General features: G+C 57.1%; 3 protein-coding genes across 5 annotated transcripts; 2 read left to right on the forward strand and 1 right to left on the reverse strand.

Annotated features, from left to right (window-relative positions):
- Positions 1 to 25: 25 nt before the first annotated feature.
- SYTL4 (synaptotagmin like 4) lies at positions 26 to 7,722 on the forward strand. 2 transcript variants are annotated; one of them, XM_048959193.1, is made up of 17 exons: positions 26 to 153; positions 1,372 to 1,514; positions 1,608 to 1,823; positions 2,285 to 2,394; positions 2,546 to 2,648; positions 2,789 to 2,896; positions 3,192 to 3,321; positions 3,410 to 3,500; positions 3,592 to 3,695; positions 3,778 to 3,864; positions 4,105 to 4,283; positions 4,434 to 4,536; positions 5,312 to 5,473; positions 6,171 to 6,276; positions 6,404 to 6,503; positions 7,110 to 7,318; positions 7,493 to 7,721. In XM_048959193.1, exons 2-17 carry the CDS (start codon positions 1,405 to 1,407, stop codon positions 7,633 to 7,635), a joined length of 2,061 nt encoding a protein of 686 aa, XP_048815150.1. In that variant the 5' UTR covers positions 26 to 153; positions 1,372 to 1,404; the 3' UTR covers positions 7,636 to 7,721. The 2 variants fall into 2 exon arrangements, with proteins under 2 accessions (XP_048815150.1, XP_048815149.1); XM_048959192.1 differs by lacking the exon at positions 26 to 153 and having other exon boundaries at positions 1,303 to 1,514; positions 7,493 to 7,722.
- Positions 7,723 to 7,994: 272 nt separating this feature from the next.
- On the reverse strand, positions 7,995 to 13,990 carry SRPX2 (sushi repeat containing protein X-linked 2). Of its 2 annotated transcripts, none has more exons than XM_048959195.1 (11): positions 13,585 to 13,990; positions 13,262 to 13,491; positions 11,469 to 11,555; positions 11,186 to 11,377; positions 10,879 to 11,055; positions 10,358 to 10,484; positions 10,125 to 10,246; positions 9,840 to 10,019; positions 9,567 to 9,700; positions 9,371 to 9,492; positions 7,995 to 8,985 (listed from the first exon to the last, which is right to left on the reverse strand). In XM_048959195.1, the coding sequence occupies exons 2-11, from the start codon at positions 13,329 to 13,331 to the stop codon at positions 8,805 to 8,807; spliced, it is 1,392 nt and encodes a 463-aa protein (XP_048815152.1). In that variant the 5' UTR covers positions 13,332 to 13,491; positions 13,585 to 13,990; the 3' UTR covers positions 7,995 to 8,804. The 2 variants fall into 2 exon arrangements, with proteins under 2 accessions (XP_048815152.1, XP_048815151.1); XM_048959194.1 differs by having other exon boundaries at positions 13,573 to 13,990.
- Positions 13,991 to 14,476: 486 nt separating this feature from the next.
- Positions 14,477 to 20,606, forward strand: TSPAN6 (tetraspanin 6). The gene is made up of 8 exons (XM_048959200.1): positions 14,477 to 14,647; positions 14,755 to 14,943; positions 15,026 to 15,100; positions 15,979 to 16,077; positions 16,556 to 16,711; positions 17,406 to 17,489; positions 19,338 to 19,436; positions 19,838 to 20,606. The coding sequence occupies exons 1-7, from the start codon at positions 14,561 to 14,563 to the stop codon at positions 19,404 to 19,406; spliced, it is 759 nt and encodes a 252-aa protein (XP_048815157.1). The 5' UTR covers positions 14,477 to 14,560; the 3' UTR covers positions 19,407 to 19,436; positions 19,838 to 20,606.
- Positions 20,607 to 21,246: the final 640 nt, after the last annotated feature.

The raw sequence follows: 21,246 nt of genomic DNA on the forward strand, positions 1-21,246 counted from the left end.
AGGCGGTAGGAGGGAACGGAGCGGGGCCGGGGCAGGCGAAAGCGAACCACGAGTCCGCTCCTGGCCGTGGGGCCGCCCCATAGGGCCGGGCGGGGCCGCGCAGGTGCGTCGGGCGCGGAGCTTTTGGGACGCGCGGAGCCGGAGCCGCTGCAGGTATCGGGGCGGAGGGTTTGCGCTGCGACCGAGGGGGGATCGCAGCTGCGGGTCTGCACCTCCGGGACTTGGGAGCGGGCTCCGGCGGGTGGGGGCTCCCGGGCCCCGGCGGTGGCACGGCACGGCATGGGAAGCTCTGGCCGTACAGTACTGCGCTGTGCGGGCGGTGGAACTGCGCCCGTGTCCCTGTATGTGGCAGTTCCGAGCTCGCACCCCTCCGGGTTTGCCGTGCGCGGCAGTTGTCGTGGCTCTGCCCCGACTCCACGGCTTTCCCATGAAGGCACTCGGACCCACTGGAAACGCAAACACGGGGTTGGCCAGCGGAACCGGGCGGTGCGCGTCCCGGGGAGGCGGCGGCGGGCGGGGAGTCTCGCAACTCTGCACGAACCGGGCACCTTGGCGGCGCGGCTGTATTGACGGCGTGACAGCGCTGTCTGCGTCGGCAGCGAGTCCTTCTCTTGCTCCGTGCTCACGCCCCTGAATTCCCTCCCGTACGAAGGCTGTAAATCCGTGGGAGCCCTCCTCCCGCTGACTCCTTCCCCCTGTCCTGGCAGCGGCCTCACGGCTGCAGCAGCGGTGCGGCGGCTCCACAGACAGGAAGGGCCGTCCTCGGCGAGGTCGGGAGCGGGGGTTTTCCGCTGCGGAAGCCCAGGAGAGCAGTCGAGGTCCCTTGGCCGGAGGGCCGCGGGCTGCACGGCACAGCCGTCCCGGTGCCGGGTGGTGCCGGCTGCCTGCAGACCAGCAGAACCGGTGCCGCCGGCCTGTGGCGCTGGGAGGTGAGCTGGGAGCACGAGGTGCCCTGCCCTTCTCTGCCCTACATACGGGCTGCGAGAGCCTGCGGGAGCTCACCTCTGCCTGCTGTCTGGATGGAGCCGGAGGTTGCCAGCTCTGGGGTTGGGGGTTGCCATCTTTGGGGCCAGCTCCCACTTCTGCAGCTGCCATCCCTGTCCTTTCATAACCCAGCTGGTACAGGTGCCTGGCTGGTTGCTGGAAAAACACAGAGAGCTGTGCCTTGTGCAGGGCTGACAGGAGGCTGGGAGTGGGAATGGGAGTGCAGCCGTGCTGAGCAGAGTGCAATGCCTGTTAGGGGCACAGGATGAGGCTCTGAGCTGTCCTGGGGACCGCAGTGTGGTGTGGGGATGGCAGTGAGCCCTGCATGGGTCTGAGCAGGGAGTGGTGCAGAGCTGTAACCCCGCCATGGGCTTTGCTTGCCTCCAGTACGTACGCATCTGGCTGCTTGGGGTCAGGGTGATGTCGGAGGCTGTGGATCTGTCCTTCCTGTCGGATGTCGAGAAGGATTTGATCCTGCAGGTCCTGCAGCGTGATGAGGAGCTCCGTAAAGCAGAGGAGAGGAGAATCAGGTGTGGTAGGGGTTTGCTCAGAGGGACTGAGCAAGCTGGGAGCTCTACTTGGTGCTCAGGCTCTGACCACTGCCACTGTTGGGCCCTATGCAGGCGCCTGAAGAATGAACTGCTGGAGATCCGGCGCAAAGGAGCCAAGCGGAGCAGCCAGCGCTACAGCGAGCGGACCTGCGCCCGCTGCCAGCAGAGCTTGGGCCGCATCAGCCCCAAGGCCAACACCTGCCGGGGCTGCAACCACTTGGTGTGCCGGGACTGCCGCTCCTATGGCCCCAACAGCTCCTGGCGCTGCAAAGTCTGCACCAAGGAGGCGTGAGTACACGGGGCTTGGGGATGAGCGGCATGGGCCTTCTGTGTGCTCCTCCTTCCCCTTCTTCCTTCTGCTCACCCCAGCCCAATGCCCCACATTCACCCCTGTGGTCCAGCCCTAGGTTCTCAGCCTGGTCTCCATCATGGGGCTGCTGTCCAAGGTGAGCGCTCCTGGTTGGGTGATGAAGAACTGGGCCATGCCCTGCTCTGGGCTGTCCTTTGTCCCTGCTCCTGTCTCCCCATTATGTGGCTTCAGCCCGTGTTTCACGCAGTCGAGGCTTCCTTCCTCTCCTTGGCCTCACCTGCCCTGCAAAGCCCCCATCTTACTCTGTATTGACTTTAACCCATTGTTTGTCCAGGGCACAGCCTCTGCTTGGCCACTTCTGTCCATGCTCCTCTTGACTGGCTTGCAGTTCCACGGGCGGCTAAAGGGAATGGTTTCTCACTGCCCCTCTGCCCCGCAGGGAGCTGAAGAAGACAACAGGGGACTGGTTCTACGACCAGAGGGTCAACCGCTTTGCTAACAGGCTGGGCAGCGACATGGTGCGCCTGTCTCTGCGGCACAGGTCTGCAGGTAGGGCAGGCCAGGAGGTGCTGGAGCCATGTCTCCTCCTCCAGCCCGGAGTGAGGTGGTTGTGACCCTCTGGGGTGCTTCAGCTTTCCCTGGGCTCTGCTGTGAACTTTCCAGCTGGACTGTGCCCCTCCTGAGTCCTCTCTATTTTCAGCGAGCAAAAGGGAGACAGTGGGACAGACACTCCTGCAGAAAGCACAGCTTGGTTCCTCTGCAGCCCGGCAGAAGAGCCCCCAGGAGCCCCGGAAAGTGCCCAGGTGAGGAGGAACCCTGTGTTTGGAGAGGGAGTCACCGATAGCCCATTTGGGTGCAGTAGATGGGAGAGAGGCTGCCGTCCTGCTCTGACTGCTGGTCTCCTTGCCAAGCAGGACATGCTTGTGGTTTTGTTTGTCTGCAGTTTGTTTCCTGATGCCTCTGACCCTCGGGAAGGCAAAAGTGACACAGAGTCCATGGAAAACATGAGCCTGGATGGCTACAGACCTGCTCCTGCTGCCGGGGGGGGCAGGTAGGGAAGACTGAAGCACATTGTCATTGCAGTGCTGGCCTGGCAGAGAGTGAGGGCTTCTGCCAGAATCTGGTTGCATCTGTTTGCTGCCATGATTCTAATGAGGGAGATGCCGGCTCTCCTCTCCAGGCTGAAACCTCAGGCTGGGCTGGCAGGTCCTTTGCTCCAGGCTTGCTCATGTGGCTCCTTGGAGCTCACAGCAGGAACAGCTCCCAGCTAAAGCCTGGTTTCCTGGCCCTGCTGCTTTTGGCTGAAGTGCTGGCCTGAGACAGAGCTTTTTCTGTGTCCTCTGCAGAAGGAACTCTCTGGATAAAGCCACCACTATCAAAGAGGGAAAGCAGGTTGCTGGACCAGCAGGACCCACGGCAGCCAGCCTGACGCTCCCTCTGCCCTCCAAAAATGTGCTTTCTGTCACCAACGGACGGGTGTGTTCTGCTGCCCGGCTGTGGCTGGGCACTGGGAGTCCCTTGGGGTCCCCTCTGCTCTTCTCTGAATGGGGCTTTTGTTCCTTAGGAGACTCCCACAGGCAGCCGAAGCAGCACGTTGGTGAATGATCACGAAGCTATCTTCAAGAAGAACCCCCGGAGGGTGGTGAGACCAGCAGGTGAGAGGTTGGGCTTCCTGGTATGCAGCTGGTCCTTGCTGTGCTGTGATGGAGCAGCAGTGCTCTGCTAATCCCACAAACTCCTGTGCAGACTACACCAAGTCAGTGATCGACCTGCGCCCAGAGGAATTTGTGGGTGAAAGCAGCTCCATGGGAGACAGGAGCAAGTCAGTGCCCGGCCTCACTACAGAGCTGGTGAGACTCTTGGTGATGCTGGAGATGGCCGTGCCTGTGCTGCCCCACGCTCCCTATGTGAGCTGTTTCTCTCTGATTGCAGGATGAGGAGGAGGAGGACATTGACAACCTGGTGGAGATCCATCGACAGCGGGTGGCGCGGGGCAGCATGCGCAGCGGCACCTCCTCGGTGAGTCCTGAGGCTTGGCCGTGCTGGAAAAGCCATGGAGAAGGGCCATGGGAGCTTCATTCCTTGGAATAGGATTAAAAACCAGAGGCCCAGCTGTTGTCAAGTGAGCCTTTGTGTTAATGGGGGCACCTGGTGACCATCCCCAGCCAGGCAGGGCTGGCTAAGAGGGATTAGGAATAGACGTGCTGAGGACCACCTGGATGGTGACACTGCCCAGCTCAGCCCAGCCATGCCTTGCAGAGCACACTGGGGAGCATGGTCAGCATCTACAGCGAGGCTGGTGACTTTGGAAACATCGCAGTCACTGGGGGAATCTCCTTCTCCCTGAGCTACGAGCAGAAGACGCAGACGTTGTTCATCCATGTGAAGGAGTGCCGGCAGCTGGCCTATGGGGACGAGGCCAAGAAGCGCTCCAACCCGTGAGTGCTGGGAGGGAAATGGTGGCAGAAAGTGGGGAGGGACAGGTTGGTGGCATCGAGAGAGGTGGGAGCTGTAAGCAGGGGTCTTGGTAGAGTGGGAGGTCTGGAGTTGTCCGTGGGGGCTTGAGCTCTGCCTGTTCCTCCCTTCAGGTATGTGAAGACTTACCTCCTGCCTGACAAATCACGGCAAGGGAAGCGCAAGACAACCATCAAGCGCAACACCGTAAACCCGCTGTACAACGAGCTGCTGAAGGTGAGCAGGGATGGGCCAGGGCAGCCAGCTTCCCTCTGCCTGAGGCTGCAGCACAACGAGCTGAGCTGCCCTGCTGGGTTCTGCCTTCCCCACCCTGCCTGGGGAAATGGGCTTCAAACCCTGAGCTGGATGCACATCTAGATACTGTGCCCTGAAAGCTGGAATGAAACATTTCTAGGCTGGGTCACTGCTCTGCTATCACTGTTGTCACATCCCTGGATGCCATACAGCCCATGTTCCTGGCTCTTATGCCATCCCCCTTCTGCTGATCTGAGGTAGCTGGTTTCCCTTGGAGAAAGCTCCTTAGTGCCAGGTCTGTATGGGCTGCAGGGCAGCAGGGCTGTGCAGGCAGAGATAAGGCAGGGCTGGCCCCAGCAGTAGGAGCACTCGGCACTGCCTTTCATGCTGCTGTCCCTGCTGTGGCTGGCACAGGACAGTGGGGAGGGCTGGTCTCTGTCCTGAGTCCTGCTGCACTATCCACTCTGATGGAAGGGAAGTAGGAAACTGGAAAGCGCGCTCTGGTTTCCAGGCTTCTGTGGCTCAGTTTGCCACAGGAGCCTCAGTGTGTCAGTTTGTTGAGCTCTTGTGCTCCAACCACCTGAGGCTCACCAGGCTGGCACCGCTTCCCTGTGGTGGGAAGGAGTGGGATGGCTGTGTGCTGTGAGCGCTGGGTGCACTCTGAGGTTTGCTTCACCTGCACAGCACATGCTCCCAGCAGCACTGAGCTCAGCACAGTCTGCCGGCTCACCAATCTTTTCCCTGCCTCTCTTCTTAGTATGAGATTAATAAATCCCTCCTGCTCGCGAGGACGCTGCAGTTCTCAGTCTGGCACCACGATCGCTTTGGCCGCAACACATTCCTGGGGGAGGCAGAGATCCCCATGGACTCCTGGGACTTCAGCAGCCAGCTGGAGGAGTTCCTGCTACTGCATGGCAAGGTACTGACCCACTGCCTCTGCCTGCGTGGGGCACAGGGGTCGTGATGGAGCTGCTGCAAGTCTTGTGCCCAAACAAGTCCTGTGCCAAGATCAGGTAGATGCACTGCTGTAGCAGAAAAGGCAGATCTAGGTTTAAGCCAAGCTTCCCTCTTTCTCAGCGTATCCCCTATGTGATGCAGTGGGATGTGTCCCTGCCCAGTCAGGTATTCTCATTCTGTGTGCTTGATTGCTCCAAGATTGCAGCTCTTCCCGTCTCCCTCCCCCAGTGAGCAAGAATGGGAGCCAACTTCAGGGAACAAATAGGGGAAATTGGACTTGACATCCTGTCGTGGGCTGCAGAACAGTGCAGTGAGAGGATGTTGTGCAGCTGGATGGCAACAGCAGATGCTTCTGTTGTGAATTTATTCGGGAGTCTGGTTCTCTCTACGAGCTCCTGCTGCAGACTCAGCCTTTTGCATTGCTTGGGGCCCAAGCCTGCAGGTGCTGAGCTAAACAGAATTTCCTAAGAAATGTGGTTAAGGCAAAGTACCGTTCCAAAGAAGCTTCTGTGGGCAGTTGTGCTGGCTGAGCTATCTCAGGCAGAAACCAGACCTTTGGGCCAAGTGTGGGGAGTGGCTGCGTGTTGACCCAGCTGTCACTGTGTCTGCTCTGGCTGCCCCAGCAGTGCTGCACTAATCCAGCCATTGCCTCTTTGCAGACTGGGGTGGATGCTGTTGGCCTCCCCCAGTACAAAGGGGAGCTGGTGGTCTCCATGAAGTACATCCCATCTTCCAAGCACCCCGGGGCTGGAAATGGCAGAAAAGGTGAGTGCTGGAGCTCCAAGAGCTCTATGTAGCCTGAGGTTATTTAATGCCCTCTACAGGCATGCTGGAAATTCCCAGTGGTGAAAATTGATTAAATCTTGTGTTGTTTCGTTTTGGATTTTCTCAGGCAAAGCAGGAGAAGGCGGTGAGCTCCAGGTCTGGATCAAAGAAGCCAAGAACCTCACAGCTGCCAAATCAGGGGGCACATCGGACAGCTTTGTGAAGGGGTGAGTGTGGGTATTTGAGGGGAATGCAAGTGAAAACTCTATGCTCCCTGCCTGCAGCAGAGATCTGGGGGAGGGAAGTATCCTGCATTTGTACTCCTTGCATATCTGTCTGCTCATCTCTTAGTAGTGATGAATTCTTGGTAACAAACACTCTGGGTTTTGGCCAGCTGAGAGGAGCTGTTCAGGGACCAGGAGGGCTGTGGCCCATTGCTCATGATTGGAGACTGTGCAGAGGGGTCCCCTGAGCTGGGGAGGTGGCTGTGCTCTTCCTGCAGGCCTGGCCCTTCTCCCAGGCTCAGAGCTGGGAGCCAGGACTGGCTGCTCAAGGAGCTGCCCTCAAATCATCTTCACAGAGGTCACCAAGCAGCTGTGACTTGGACAGTGCTGGTGTGAGGGCAATTGGTCCTTGGTGTTTCCTCTGTGCAGACTACTTGCAGCCCCCTGGGTGGAGACACCCAGTTCCTTCCAGTCCATCATGTCCCATCTTCTCAGGCCCAGTGGGGAGAGGTGGGATCCAAGGCAGACATCATATCAAGCTGCCTTGGCTTCCAAGGGAGAAGTTAGCTGCGTGTGTATTGCTAACTCCAGTGGGAATGCTTCCCCCAGCTACCTCCTGCCACATAAAAACAAGGCCTCCAAGAGGAAGACGCCTGTGGTGAAGAAGACTCTGAATCCTCATTACAACCATACCTTTGTCTATAATGGCATCAACCCTGAGGACCTGCAGCACATCTGCCTGGAGCTGACTGTCTGGGACCGGGAGCCTCTGTCCAGCAATGACTTCCTTGGAGGTGTTCGCTTGGGTGTGGGCAATGGTGAGGAGCTCTGGGGGTGAGGGGCTGAGGTAGGCTGCTGCTGCAGTGGGAGAGGCCCCGTGTGGCTCCCAAACCCCTGGGCAAGTGCTTCTGCCTGGAGCCGCCTCTCTGCTGCAGAGCTGCTGCTCCCCTGCAGACATAGGCTGTAACTTGTGCCCATCTCCTTTCTCCAAGGCATGAGCAACGGGCAGGCTGTGGACTGGATGGACTCCACGGGTGAGGAGCTGAACCTGTGGCAGAAGATGCGCCAGTACCCAGGCTCATGGGCAGAGGGGACGCTCCAGCTCCGCTCCACCATGGCCAAGCTGAGGCCCTAGGCAGCAGAACACCAGGGCTCACCCTGGGGCTGGCACAGCTGCTCTGGAGCTGCACTCGCAGCATGGCCAGATGAGTGCCAAACTTCTTTTTTTTTTTTTTTTTTTTTGCCTCTAGTTTAATAAACATGACCCTTCTCTTAAACAGGCCTGGGCAGAAAGTCTTCTTGGCCTAGCTTCTCTTAAAGGGTTTTCCTTTTGTTTTAGGAAAGCCAAATTTGGACCAAATGTAAGGCTGAACTTGAGCCCTTGTGGGACCTCCCTACTTTCCCCACAGGCACAATGCTTTGAAATGTGGTTAGGTTTCTTTTATCCCCTCCAGTTTTCTCCCTCCCACCCTCTGTGTTTCATAACCTGCTCCCTTGTTGTCTCTTCCACCCTCCTCCCTAAGTACGGTGCTTGCTCTGGGACCCACAGGCAGAGAACAGCTGTTGGGTTATGGGGAACACTGGTGGGGGCCATGCTGAACTGACTTTTTCTACAAATTTATTAATTTCAAAGTAATATTCTACTGCCAAAAAAATTCCCAGGAAGGGTGCCACAATGCTGGATGTAAGGAGAAGCAAGTAGATTATGAGCCTCTGTAATGGATGTCTGTTACTGTCTTCGCTGAGCATGGGGCCATTGGCTTCTTAATGAAGGCTTTTGCTGGCTCTGGCAGGAGCCTGGCATCAGTGCCTGGCCAGCAGGGCTGAGCCCAGGCAGGGACAGCGTGGGTTTAAGTTGTGTATGACGTGAGGACGGCCACAGTGAGGGTGAAGCTGCTGCAAAAGAGGCATCTGTAATGTCGCCCTGCCTGCTCTCCCATCCCTTTTCTGCTCTGGGAGCTTTCATAGAATGTGGGGCACTCATTTGGCTGTGGTCTCTCCTCCTCTTGGGTTTCTCTTCTCCCTCCTGCCCTGGGGTTTGAACAGAGAAAATCCAGCATCTCCTGTTGTAGTCTAGGCTGAGTCACAACTGTGGCCAGAGGCTGCTCCTGGCTGTTGTGCAGTGACTGCTAGTACATGGCCTTTTTCCCTGCTCCCCTCCCTGTGCCAGAGCAGCCTGAGAGTGGCTCCCTTCCTCCTGGAAGTCCTTGGGACCCTAGTCCTCCTCTACGGTGGGCGACTAGAAAAGCAGAAAGGAAGCTGTCCGTCCTCCAAGGCACGTGGCAGGGGTCTCCCCACGCTGCCTCAATCACAGGGGTCCCCGTGCTGTGCCCGCTGAACTGCCTCCTGCTCGCTCAGCAGGTAGGTGTCGATGAAGTCAAAGAGCTCATCGGGGCTGGTGGGCAAGATGTAGCGCTCACGGTCAGTGCCTGCTTTGTCCAGGAGCACCACGTTGAAGTGAGAGCGGGTGAGGTGCAGGAACTGCCTGGGGGTGCAGAAGGGAGCTGCTGGTCAGGACTGTAGGTCCCTGGCTTGGGGCTGAGCATTCCCACCCTACACAGCTATGGTCAGGCCCTCCCGAGGGTGGTGGCTTCCACTTCCTCAAGGCTGCCAGAAGGGCCTAGCGCCTCTGTGTTTGGACTCTGGGCACTGAGGACAGGCTGAGGGCATCCTTAGCCTCAGTGCAGCAGAAAGGAGAAGGCTGAAGAGGCAGACTCTTGCTTGTGAGCCTGGCACCAAGCCTTATGTCTTACCAGTCCCCAAGGTTCCCCCTATGTCCCTGTTCTCAGAGGAACACCTGTCCTGGCTCTTTGGGATGGCCCCCTTCAGCTGCTCCTGTTTGAAAAGTCACGCATCCCATCCCCTGGTACCTGAGCTCTTCTATGATGCCAACAGACAGCTGGTGCTCCCGGATGCGGCCCACTTCATGTGGGGGCTGCCCCACCAACTCAATGATGGTAACATGACGCAGGTCCAGCCCACAGGTGGCTTGCTGTGGAGGAGGGGACGTGGTGGTGAGAACGTGCTGATGGAGTGCAAGGAGGGGGAAATAGCATGTTGGCTCACCTGCAGCATGGAGATCTGCATCTTGTAGTAGCGGTTAGCAGGGTCGGGTGCTGAGATGACAAGGAGCCGGCGTTTCTCGTAGAACTGATCCAGCAGGCTGGCTGCTGAGTTCACAGCAGTGTTGATCTGCATGGCTGGGGCAACAAGAGAGTGTGTGAGCACAAGAAGAGATGCCGTTTTGCACTCCTCCTTCCCCAGTCTTCCAGGCATAAACTCCCTTAAGCTTTGGGCATCTCTGCGGGTAGATTCCCTGCTTTGCCCTGCACCACTTACGTGCACAGAGGGGGAGGGAGCCTGTCCATTGCTGGGTGGACTGGCAGACCCGCAGGGAGGTACCCTGGCGCTCGTAGCCCCCATCGCACAGATACTCGCATGTGGCACCGTAGTTGTTGCCATCAGAGGTGCAAGACAGGTAGCCATGCTGCGGAGGCTTCAGAACAGGACAGCGTCTCACTGTGAATAAGGAAGCCAGGTGAGATCAGGTTAGGGGTGGAAGGACAGAGGCCCAGCTGTGGTGCGCAGAGTGGGGAGCCTACAGCCTGAGGGAGCTCACTTCACCTTGGACACGAATCCTGAACTTGCAGCTGGCTCGGTTGTATGCCTGGTCATAGGCAGTATAGCGGATCACGTGCTCTCCTTCGGGGAACTCAGATCCAGGCTCTGGACCCCGCAACGTCACTCTGCACTCAATAGATGGGTTCTCTGTTAGATTCCCCAGGAGAGGCATTCAGATGGCAGCCAGTGCAGCCCCCAGCCTTGGCTGGTGATACCAGCACTGTCTCTGTGCTCACCTCTTGATGACGCCATCGGCAGAGTCCTTCACACGAGGTGGATCCCAATATACTGTAGCAGTCAGCTTGCCTGGCTCTGCTATCCGCTCACGGGACTCCGGGCAGCGGATCTTAGGAGGCTCAACATCTACCCACAGGAGGGAGGAATAAGCTTGGGGAACAGCTGGGGCTGTGCTATGAGAGTAGGACAATGGACAGAGGAGGACCCCAGGTGCCCAGTGATCCCACAGTTGCTGAGCACAGCCTGGCACTGGAGCAAGCCAAGCCTGATGTAATGTTAGCATTGAGTGACCAGGCTCAGCCTCGCTCATGGAGTGCTGCACCTTCCATCAGCCTTAGTTTCGTGGCTAACAGCACGTTGGGAAGCAGCAGGGCCTATGGTTCTTGAGCACAAAGGTGCAAGGCACCAGCACTTGGTCAGGCACTGGGAATGGCATCTGCAGGCACAGAGAGGATGGGGAGTGCCCTTCCAGCAGTACGGATCACAAACAGCCTGGAAGGACAGTAGGGTGAGAATTTACCTACACAGATTGGCTCGCTCCCACTCCAGCGCCCATCTTCCATGCATGTGCGGCTTCGGTCACCCTCCAGCTGGTAGCCAGGCAGGCAGGTGTAGTCACAGCGGGAATCCATCTGCACCCCAGCTGAGCACACATATGAGCCCCGCAGCACCGCTGGCAGCACGTGGCATCTGATCTCTAGGCCAGAGTGAACAAAGAAGGGAGGGAAGCGTCTGGGCTGGCTGCATGGCTGTGCCAGCAGGCAGAGACCCAGGGCTGGCAGTGCCCACAGGGAGGCCAACAAGCCCGTTGAATGGGATGCACTCACGTCGGCAGTACGCCATGCCAGACCAGTGGCGGCTGGGTAAGCACTGCACAGCACTGCGGCCCACCAGTCGGTAGCCACGGGCACAGCTCAGCTCGCAGCGCGTCCCCAGGCTGCTGCGGTAGTTGCCCCCCCGGGGTGAGTAGCAGGTTGCCTCTCCACGGTAAATGTTCAGCGTGGCACACCACTGGGGCACTGCAGAGAGAAGAGAGGTGAGGGGTATGTACAGCTCGGCCAGGCCTTGGTTTCCTCAGGGACCTGAGGGACAGGCTTGGGGTGCTGTTACCTCGGCGGTAATCTAGGGCTGGCTCAGGGGGTGCTTCTTCCACATATACTTCATTGGTGTGGCTCTCAGCAGTATAGTAGCCAGACCCTGCACAGAAGGAGTGAGATCAGGGCACAGTGTGACGTTTTACGGCTGCACCTAGGTGATGACTGCCTCATGCAGCAGCACAGTCCGGTCCCAAACTATTCCACAATTCCATAGAGAGAGATCCCACCTCTTGGCAGACTTCAACCTGCTGTCCTAGCGCTTCCAGGCTTGATATACAGGAGGGTTAAGCAGGACAGACAGTGAGCCTGCAGGCTGGCACCAGCCGCAGACTAAACAGCCCCAGGGGCAGACGTGGTTACTGCAGGAAGTGGGTGCTGGCCTAGCCGAGACCCCTGGCCTTTTGGTAGTCAGGAGGGAAGAAAGGAAACCTCCCTCCTGCCTGTCCCAGCACAGCAAGGGATGAGAAGCATGACGCTACACTGGAGTGAAGGATGAAGTTGCTGGAGGAGTTTGCCTGGTGCTGCTGGCCTCGTGCCATCCCTGCTGCGGACACTGATTCCTGGCCAGCAGACAGGGACAGCTTGGTGAGGGCCTTGCAACCAGCCCTCTGCCCAACACACCAACTCCAACACCCCCATGGTGAAGTGACTAGTGGGGCAGGAGAAAAGTGTGGGGGCTGGGGAAGAAGGCCTGCACGCAAGGAGAGCTGGCGCTGAGCCTTGCAGCCCCCTGGGCCCCGCAGCGAGCCGTCCGGCCACGGCATTCCCCAGCACTGAGCTCACGTTTCCGCCCCTTTTCCGATGGCCTCCCCGGCGCTGCCCCCTCCTCACCTCCTTCATTGCTGCAGGACCGCACCTCTCTGCACTCTGGTCATTTTTGATCTGTCCAAATGGACAGCCCCTGGTAGCACCCCTTGCCCCTTCCCCCCACCCCTGCTTTTGGGAAGGGGGAATGTAAGCTGAAACCGATCCAACCAGCAGCTCCTATGTCACGTGGAGGAAACTTTATTACACATCTTTCCAGCAAGAACTTCACTACAGTGCGGCTCCCCATCGCTTCCCACAAACTCATTAAGTCACCCACTTGTTCCCACAAAGTCTTTTATCCTGGTGCCCTTCCCATGCTGGCTGGCGCCAATGCAGTACAGCAGACCCAGAGGAGCTGATCATGGGGCTGGCGCACCGTGGTTCTGTGTGGCTCCCAACAGCAAGCAGCTGCTTGGCCAGAGGGGTAAGGCAGTGCTGTTACCTTGCAGACGTGCCATTTATTTGCAGAGGTTCCCTTTGCATGACAGTCATGGACTGCCCTGACCATCTCAGATGGGCAGGAGCATCACTGGAGGCAGCAGTACCAGATAGCACAGTAAGGGGAGGGAGAAGGAACAGGGAGGGAATAATTCCCTTGCAAAGAGAGCACAAGGGCTTTTCTCGGAGGTTGAGCCAGAGCTGGATTCCAGCCCAGCTGGGGCAGCGTGCGAGCATGCACTGGGGATGGGACGTGACCGGGTTGGGGTCAGAATGCTTCATCCAGGTCAACATCTGCTGGCCAACGGCTCCAGCAACAGCAGGGAGTCAGGAAAAAAGTTCCATTCCCATAAGTGAGTCTGTGATAATGAGGTCAGCTGTTTGCTCATCTCTGGGTGCTTCCCAGCCCCATGGCAGTGTCCCCCTCCCCATACCCCACGGTGTAGCAATGCTCTTCCAGCCCTACCACACAGGTACTTCTCCTTACTCCCATCACTCACCTCCTCCCCACCCTGCCCTCACACACACTGCCCCACATACTGGTGCCACCATGGTGCTCACCTTCATGCCACGTGGCCGACACCAGCCTGGTGAGGAACACCAAGAGGACGGGTGCTGCCTCCTGCGCCATGCCAGGGCCAGACAGCCCCACTGTGCTGGCTGCTGGAGCCCCTGTGGGATGGAGCTGGGCTGGGAGCAGTGCTCAGCTCCCTCCGTCGCTGCTCTCCGGCTCGTGCTCCTGCTTGGCTGTGCTGCCTCTGCTGAGTAAACCGACTTCTCCCCTCCGCTGCCTGTCCCAAACATTCAAAAGGCATGAGTCAGGCCCCAAACGATGAGATTGTCAAAAATAATAAATCCTAAGGATTCCTTACTTTTCAGAGTACCTTCTGCTTTCCCAAGGCTCTAAAAGCTTTTCAGATGTTTCCTCGCAAGCGACAGAGCCAAGAATCAATCTTCAAGCAAGGAGGAGTGGAGGAGCTCCCACCACCAGCTCCAGACTCCTGGAACGGGAGCTCCAAGGACAAACCGCAGTGATCACGGCCCTTTTTTCCAGCGGGGCAGGGCTAGCCAGGCTGAGAAATGAGGAAACCTCACTGCACGCTGTGGGGTTTGAAACCAGACCCAAGGCAATCGGTTCCAGCTGGGGTCTATTTTCCAGCTGTGGCTCAGCCTCTGTGAGGCAGAGGAAATGAATGGCACAGGCTGGGGTCTGCTGCCTGGCACTGCGGGGCGAGATGGGGCTGTGCTCTGATGCAGGGCGCAGAGGGGAAAGCCTGGCAGGCAGGTACAGGAGCTGGCACGGGGCACTGGGCTGCCTGAATGTGCTAATTATGAGGCAGCCAGGCTGGTAAGCGTGCTAATTAGTAACACAGCTGTGCCAAGCTGGAGAGATCCCGCCTCCCAACAGCTCTCCCTATGGGCACGTGCACCGCCTGGGCACCGGGAGCAGCGTGACGGGACGGGGCAAAGCCCACCCAATACAGCCCAGCGGGGCGGAAGGAGGGCTCCCGCTGTGGGCACTCACCCAGCGGGGCTGCTTCTGCCCCCTGCAGTGTTCACAGGGTGCTGCAGCCCTAGGGCTGCCCCACAGCCTGCACGGACCGCGCGTGGGGTGGAGCGGGGGGGGGGGCGAGGACGTGGAGCTGCCGTACGCACCGCGGGGACGCGAGGCGCCGCCGCCGGAGCGCCTTCGGGTGCGCTCGGCCGTTTTCGTGAACATTCGGTAAACTTCGTGAGTCTTCGGCAATGCCCGGCGGCGCGGGGCGGGCCGGGGCCTCCCCGACGGGGCGGTGCTCGGCTCGGCTCGGCTCGGCTCGGCTCGCCGGGGCTCGGCAGGACGCAGCTCGGCCCGGTCCGGCCATGGCGTCTCCGTCGCGGCGGCTGCAGACGAAGCCGGTGATCACCTGCCTGAAAAGCGTGCTCCTCACCTATACCTTCGTCTTCTGGGTGAGCGCCGGGCCGAGCCCGCGAGTCCTCGTCCTGCCCGAGCCCCGCGGGCTTGTCGCGGCCGCTCTGCCCTATCGCGACAGGGCGGCTTTCTCCCTTCTCCGCAGGTATCGGGCATCGTGCTGCTGGCCGTGGGCGTGTGGGGCAGGGTGAGCCTGGCTGTCTACTTCTCGCTGCTGGATGAGAAAGCCACCAACGTGCCCTTTGTCCTGATGGGCGCCGGCGTCGTCGTGGTGCTGCTGGGCACCTTCGGCTGCTTCGCCACCTGCCGCGGCAGCACGTGGATGCTGAAGCTGGTAGGTGCCGCCCCGCGGGGCAGGAGGGGAGCGGTTCCCGTTGGGGCACCCGACCCATCGCACTCTTGTCTCCTGCCTGCAGTACGCCATGCTGCTGTCCCTCATCTTCCTCATCGTGCTGGTGGCTGCCGTCGTCGGGTTTGTTTTCAGGCACGAGGTGAGTGTGTCCCTTGCTAACGTGCAGCAGTGGGGGCTCGTGGGTCAGATCTCTGTGGACTGGTCTCATCCACTTGGAGGGTTGGAGGTGCTGCTGGGGCAACGTTAGGAGGGCTGGAGGGGGCTAGAGGAGCAGCTTGGTCCTGGTAAGGACCCATAAAGGCTCAGTTTGCTGGAGACAGCAAGGGTTGTATGTGCAACGAGCTGACCTGCTGACCAACTCTGGGCATCTCTGTCTGCCGGAATTGCAGAATGGCCAGGGTTGGAAGGGACCTCAAGGATCATGAATCTCCAACGCCCTGCCATGTGCAGGGCCACCAGCTTCCCCATTTGATAATAGACATGGCTGCCCAGGGCCCCATCCAACCTGGCCTTGAGCACCTCCAGGAATGGGACATCCACAGCCTCTGTGGGCAGCCTGTTCCAGCACCTCACCATTCTCATAGTAAAGAACTTCCCCCTGACATCCAACCTAAACCTTCCCTCCCACAACTTAAAACCATTTCCCCTTGTCCTGCTATAGAATCACAGCATGATATATTTTCTGAAACCCGTATACAAATGTTCTTTCCTTTCTGTTTTCTGTGCGTAAGGCTGCTAGGAAGGTTTCTCTGCTGTGGAGCAACCTGCTAATTGGGAGAGCTGGCAAGACGTAGGGCTGTATTACTGCATGCACGCTCTAGGCACCACAAAGACACCTCCTGCCTTGTAATAGTGTGTGTAATTGCCTGGGTCAGCGGGGAATGCCTGCAGGCCATGACCAGAGTCATTCCTGCCATCACCAAGCGGTGACTAATGTGGGGCTGAGGTCCTAAAGCGTGCATGGGGACAGCACCACAATGTCCTCCTCACACGGCTGCCGAGACCTCTCTCTTGCAGATAAAGACAAACTTTGAGAGCAACCTCAATCTGGCCTTGAAGAACTACAACGGGACGGTGGATCATCACAGCGAGGCGGTCGACACCATCCAGAGAACTGTGAGTGCCCCTCTCTGCCTTTTTGGATCATGGAGGGTAGGGGCATCCAGGTGCATCCGCCCAGCCCCTGGGTGTTCCTGGCTGGGTGTTCCCCTCCATCGCTGCATTCGATGTCCTCTTGCACAACAGGATGGTGGGAGGAGCACTCAGAGCCCTCCTGCTGCTGCCTCTCAGGAAGGACAAGCAGCCACACATGGAAAGCATCTGGTCCAAGTTAGGGCTGGTGAGGAGGGTCTCTGGAGCACAGGCAGTCTCTGTTGCTGCATTTAGGGCATCCTGGTGAGTGAGGATCGTAAGGCTGCTTATGCTAGGTTGGGGAGGAAAGCCTTTTCAGGGAAGAGGTGCTGAGTGGGAGTTGAAGGGCTTCCTAGATGTGTGCTGGGATATAGAGTGTTGAGGGCTCAGGAGCTGCTGCAGGAGTGCCTGTAGGGCTGGGGTACTGGGATCCTGATGTGATCATCCTTACTTTTCCTGACAGCTACACTGCTGCGGGGTACAGAACTACTCAGACTGGGAGAAGACCGAATACTTCACCCAGAAGGGAATTCCTCAGAGCTGCTGCAAGAGCCAGGATGGCTGTTCGGTGGAGGATCTGAGGGACCCAAGCAAAGCCAAGCAGAAAGTGTTTGTGGATGTAAGTTACACTCAAACATTCCCTGGATTTTGTAGGTTGGGAAGGAGGAGCTGGTTGGATAGGGAAGGGTTTGGTCTTCACTTGAAAGGAGAACTTCATAAATGCACACACCCTGTGGCTCAAAGATCCCTCTGGAGTGGATGTAAAGGAAGGATATGCAGGAAGGAGCCTCTCTTCCCACCTGCAGTCCCTCCTAGTCCTTCCCTGAAGGTCAGGGATCAGCCTGACTCCAATGTTTGCACCTAGGCCTGTGCATTTCTGAGAACAAGAGAATAAGGATGTAATTTCCTGGTCAAGTTCGTTCCGTAGTGCTGATGTATGTCAGCTGCTGTGCAAAGTCCTGCTTGTGTGGTGAGCACAGGTGACTTCATAGTGCAGGGCTCACTGGTGATGTGTGCAGGGGTTATGCATAGGATGCTCATCAGATGAGTCACTTTGTTTAACCCAGTGCTCACATTAAGGGAAAGCCAGGGGCGGTGCTGCCTTTGATAACGCTGCACCAATCGGTGGCCAGCCCAGCACTGGTGCTGTGTGGTTTAGCCAAGGCCAAGCAGGAGGGTGACAGTCATGCAGCAAGCCGGAGCACTCTTTTTCCTGCACCAGGGTTCCATGGAGAGGCAGGTTTGTGATGGGAGGGGGCAAGGGGGGAGACAGAAAGTCCTGGACCCACATGCTCACTCTTCCTCTCCTGCAGGGTTGTTTTTTCCTGGTAACATCAACAATGGAGTCAAAAATGAGTGTTGTGGCTGGCATCTCCTTTGGCATCGCATGCTTCCAGGTAAATTTCACTTGCTACTGGGAACAGGAGCAGTGCAGAGTGAAGCCAGGGTCTCTCCAGAGGCATTCAATTTCTGTGCAGTTTGTCTGTGTACAAAAGCCACAGCCTTTCTCAGCCAGAGAGGAACAGCTCTGCAGCTAATCTGTGTTTAACCTCACCGCTGTGCAACCTCTAGTCTCTTAAACCCAAGGCTGTAGCACCAGCTCTGTCTCTCAGAGCCCAGGTTATTAGGAAAGAGTTCCTTTATACAACTGACTTTGAGGAAAAACCAAAGCAGCTGAACAGAGTCTGTATTGCTCTGGGTAAACTCCCTGCGTTTGCTGTTGGCAAAGGCCCAATCATTGCCCTTCCTTTTCCTACCTTGTCTTCCCTTTTAACTGTTTTGGGCTCATTCTGTGTGGCTGGGTCCTTGGAGCACCTGTGTAGCATCCCCTGTGCTGGTGACTCTGATGAGAGACCTCATGCCCTGCACACCACCACAACCTGCAATTGCTTCCTCCCCCTCCAGCTCCTCAGCCTCCAGTTTACTTTATCCTGTAGGACACTTCCTGCACGGGCTTCATGCAACAATGTGCTTAGTGTCCTGTAATCTGACAGGCTTTATCCCAGCAGGAAACGAGAGGCCTCTGCCCCTGAGTTCCTAGCTAAATTGGGCTTTGTGCAGAGTGAATGCCATGGTCTGGGTTTCCCGAGGAGCTGTGCACAATGGGGCTGAGCACTTGGGAAATCCAGATCTGATGTGTTACAACAGGGGCTGCAGGATGCATAGCAGGCCTTTATTTTTCTGGGTTTGGAAAACTCGCTCAGCTCTGGATGCAGATCGAGCTTGACAGGTTTTCAGTTGGGAGCGAAGTGAGTTTGCCCTTCAGTGGTCCTGAAGCCACGATGAGACCTTGGAGGCACAGGACCAGCAGATAACAGCACCAGTGTGGGGAGAGGAAGGTGTGCAACCTCGCCAAGACATGAGCTTGTCACCCTGCCTGTCCTGCAATGAAAGCTGAATAACATGGGTGAAGCTGAAGCCAGCAGGGCTACGGCTGCAGTCTGTGCTACAAGGAGCCTTCAGCTGTGGCTCAGAGAGGCCAGGAGCTGGGGCTGATCTCTGCTCTCCTCCCACGCTGATGTGAGCTGAGCTGTGCTCCGCATGGGGCGGCTGAGACGTGACTGACACGCAGACTGTGAGCTGCCTGCTTCCCCTGGCTCCGGCCGTGCAATTAGCTTGGCTAACACCAGGCTGGGGAATTGCAGCCATTTCCTGGTTTTTATCACTCATTCAGCAAGTCTTTGCTGTGTTGTACAGCCAGCAGGGACCAATCATGTAAATGTGCCTCTAACTTGGCTTCTGTAGGTCAAACTCCTGCAGGATTGAGCTCTAAGTGTCTGTGTGGGGCTGAAAGGCCACGTTGTGATAACAGCAGCGTGTTCTGCATGTGTTGCTGATGTGAAACAACAGCCTTGATTCCACACTGCCCTTGCAGCCAGGAGAGGTGGTTGTTCTCTGTTGGTTGTGCAATTGGCTGATGCTCCTGAAATCGGTGTAATTTCTGAAGCTTCTGTATAACAGTAGATGCTTCATAAAGCAATGTCTAAGAGGGTGGAATGTGGAGCATCACTTGCGAGGAGCTATCTTGGTTGATACCTACCAGGACCCCCTCCTTCAGTCTCTCCCCCTTACTCTGAAAGGGATGCAGCAGCCTGTCCGTGGTTTGTAAATCCCCCTGTCTTTGTATGTTATAAAACTGAGATGTGAGTGCCTGATGATGAATGGAGCAGTTGGTCAGGTTTTCCCACTAGAGCACAATGTCTTATTTTGGGCCACCTCTATTGTGTCTTTCCTCTTTTCTTCAGTTGGTTGGCATCATCCTTGCCTGCTGTCTGTCCCAGTACATCACGAACAACCAGTATGAGATGGTGTAGCCCCCCCAGTGCACAGTGGCTTTGACTAAGGTACGTCTATCTGTTGACATAAGCCTTGGCTGTGCTAGGCTGGGCTTTCAGGGCTGTTTGCAAACTCCTAAACCACAGTGTGGGCAGTGTGTGCACTTCCATGGTGATGGAGGGGGTGGAAGCGAGATGGGGGTGGAAGCGAGGGGAAACTATTTCATCTTTATCAAAAACAGAGCATGCAGGTCCCCTGTGGTCTTGCTGGTGCTACCTGTGATGCTGTCCCATTAAACTTGGGCATCCACCTCTGGTCTGTTGGTGGCTGCTGCCATTGCCTCCTGCAGCATGCTGCTGAGCCATGCAGGAAGGCATCTGCTGAGCCCTGTCTGCTGCACCCTCCTCCATGGTGTATAACTGTGGGCCTCTAAATGCTGTGTTTGTTAATGGTGTCTTCTGAATGGCAGGCATTCCTCCTGCTCGCTGTGTGGGGGAAGACCACACCACCTGCAGTTTTCCTCTGGACGCTGCCTCATGAAGTCTTGCTTTGAATTGACTGATCCTCTCCTCAGATAGCTCATCGAAACGAGTGCAACAGCTGTTCTGCTGTGCTTGGGGACTTGTCCTAACACTACTCTACTGTACCACTGAGTGGGATAATTAGCGTGGCTGAGGAGGTTGCAGTAGCTGCACTCCTGCGGGTGCTGGACTTCTCTCAACTGCGCCGGAGCGGCCGCTGCCACCATTCATTGCAGCCTTGTTGGCTGTCCTGCTCCTGGGCAGAAGCTGTTCTCACTAAGTGCCTCCCTTGGGAAAGCAGTGCTTTCTCTCATCTCCGAATTCTGTTCTCAGCCCCTTTTGCATCCCTCTCTCTGTTCAGGCTCAATCGCTGGCCACGTTTCTTCTTCAGATGGGGCTGCTGTCCCGTTCAAGCAGTGCCTGCTTGCTGAAGCTCTTTGCTCAGCAAGGTCTCGGCTAGTTGCCAAGCTCTTGTCCTCATGCTGGATTTTATATATTTTTTTATAGTTGTACTTTTTGAAGTACAGGCTGTAGCGATTCTTTCTAAGCTGTAGCAGGGTTTGGTGATGTAGGTCCTGGTGCCTTTACCTTGGTGTAGGTGTCCTTGCACCGAGTCAGCTGTGACTTGATCGTCAGTATTACATGCTGCTTTAACTCGTTTTGTGTATTGAGTAGAACTCTTTTGTCCTGAGACACAATAAATATTAAGATATTTTACTCTACGAAACTGCCCTGGCTTTTCTATTAATCTCCTGGAAATTCTTCTCAAGTCCCTGCAAGCAGCAGCAGCAACCCAGCTGCAAAGTGATGTGCTGACCCCAGGCCAGCTGGTGACCGCTGGGCCTCTGCAGCTCATGTTTCTCAAATACTCACCGGTGCCCTTGTGCTTACAAATAACTTTTGTAATTGAATTTTCTTCATAAAAAAAACGTTGTGCAACTGTGCTGAAACAAAAGGCCTGAAGCATCTCAGCCCAGGAGCTGCTGGAGGAATGCAGAGGCCGGAGTTCAGCCCTGGTGCAAAGTGTGTCCATCCTGTGCTGTCCTGTGCTCAGAGCACAGTGTGCTGCAGCACCACTGGAGCCAGGAGATGTGGATGGAAGGTTTGTGTGTGCTCAGAGCTGCTCTTCCTTGTGCTCTCTCAGTGCTAGGCACTGCTGCCCTGAGCGTGGTGGTTTAATGGAAAGCTCCCCTTGGAAGTGGGAATGTTTTCAGTTCACAATCATCAAAGCTGTGAGGGCTGTGGGGTGGTGGAGTGAAGGTGTGGGTGTGAGTGGCAGCTCTTTGTCATCATGCTTCTCCTGTGTAGGCAAGCTGCCCCAGCACCCTGCGGGATAGGGCAGGTGGAGGGCAGCTTC

Source organism: Lagopus muta, chromosome 13, assembly GCF_023343835.1.
Source record: "Lagopus muta isolate bLagMut1 chromosome 13, bLagMut1 primary, whole genome shotgun sequence".
NCBI lineage: Eukaryota > Metazoa > Chordata > Aves > Galliformes > Phasianidae > Lagopus > Lagopus muta.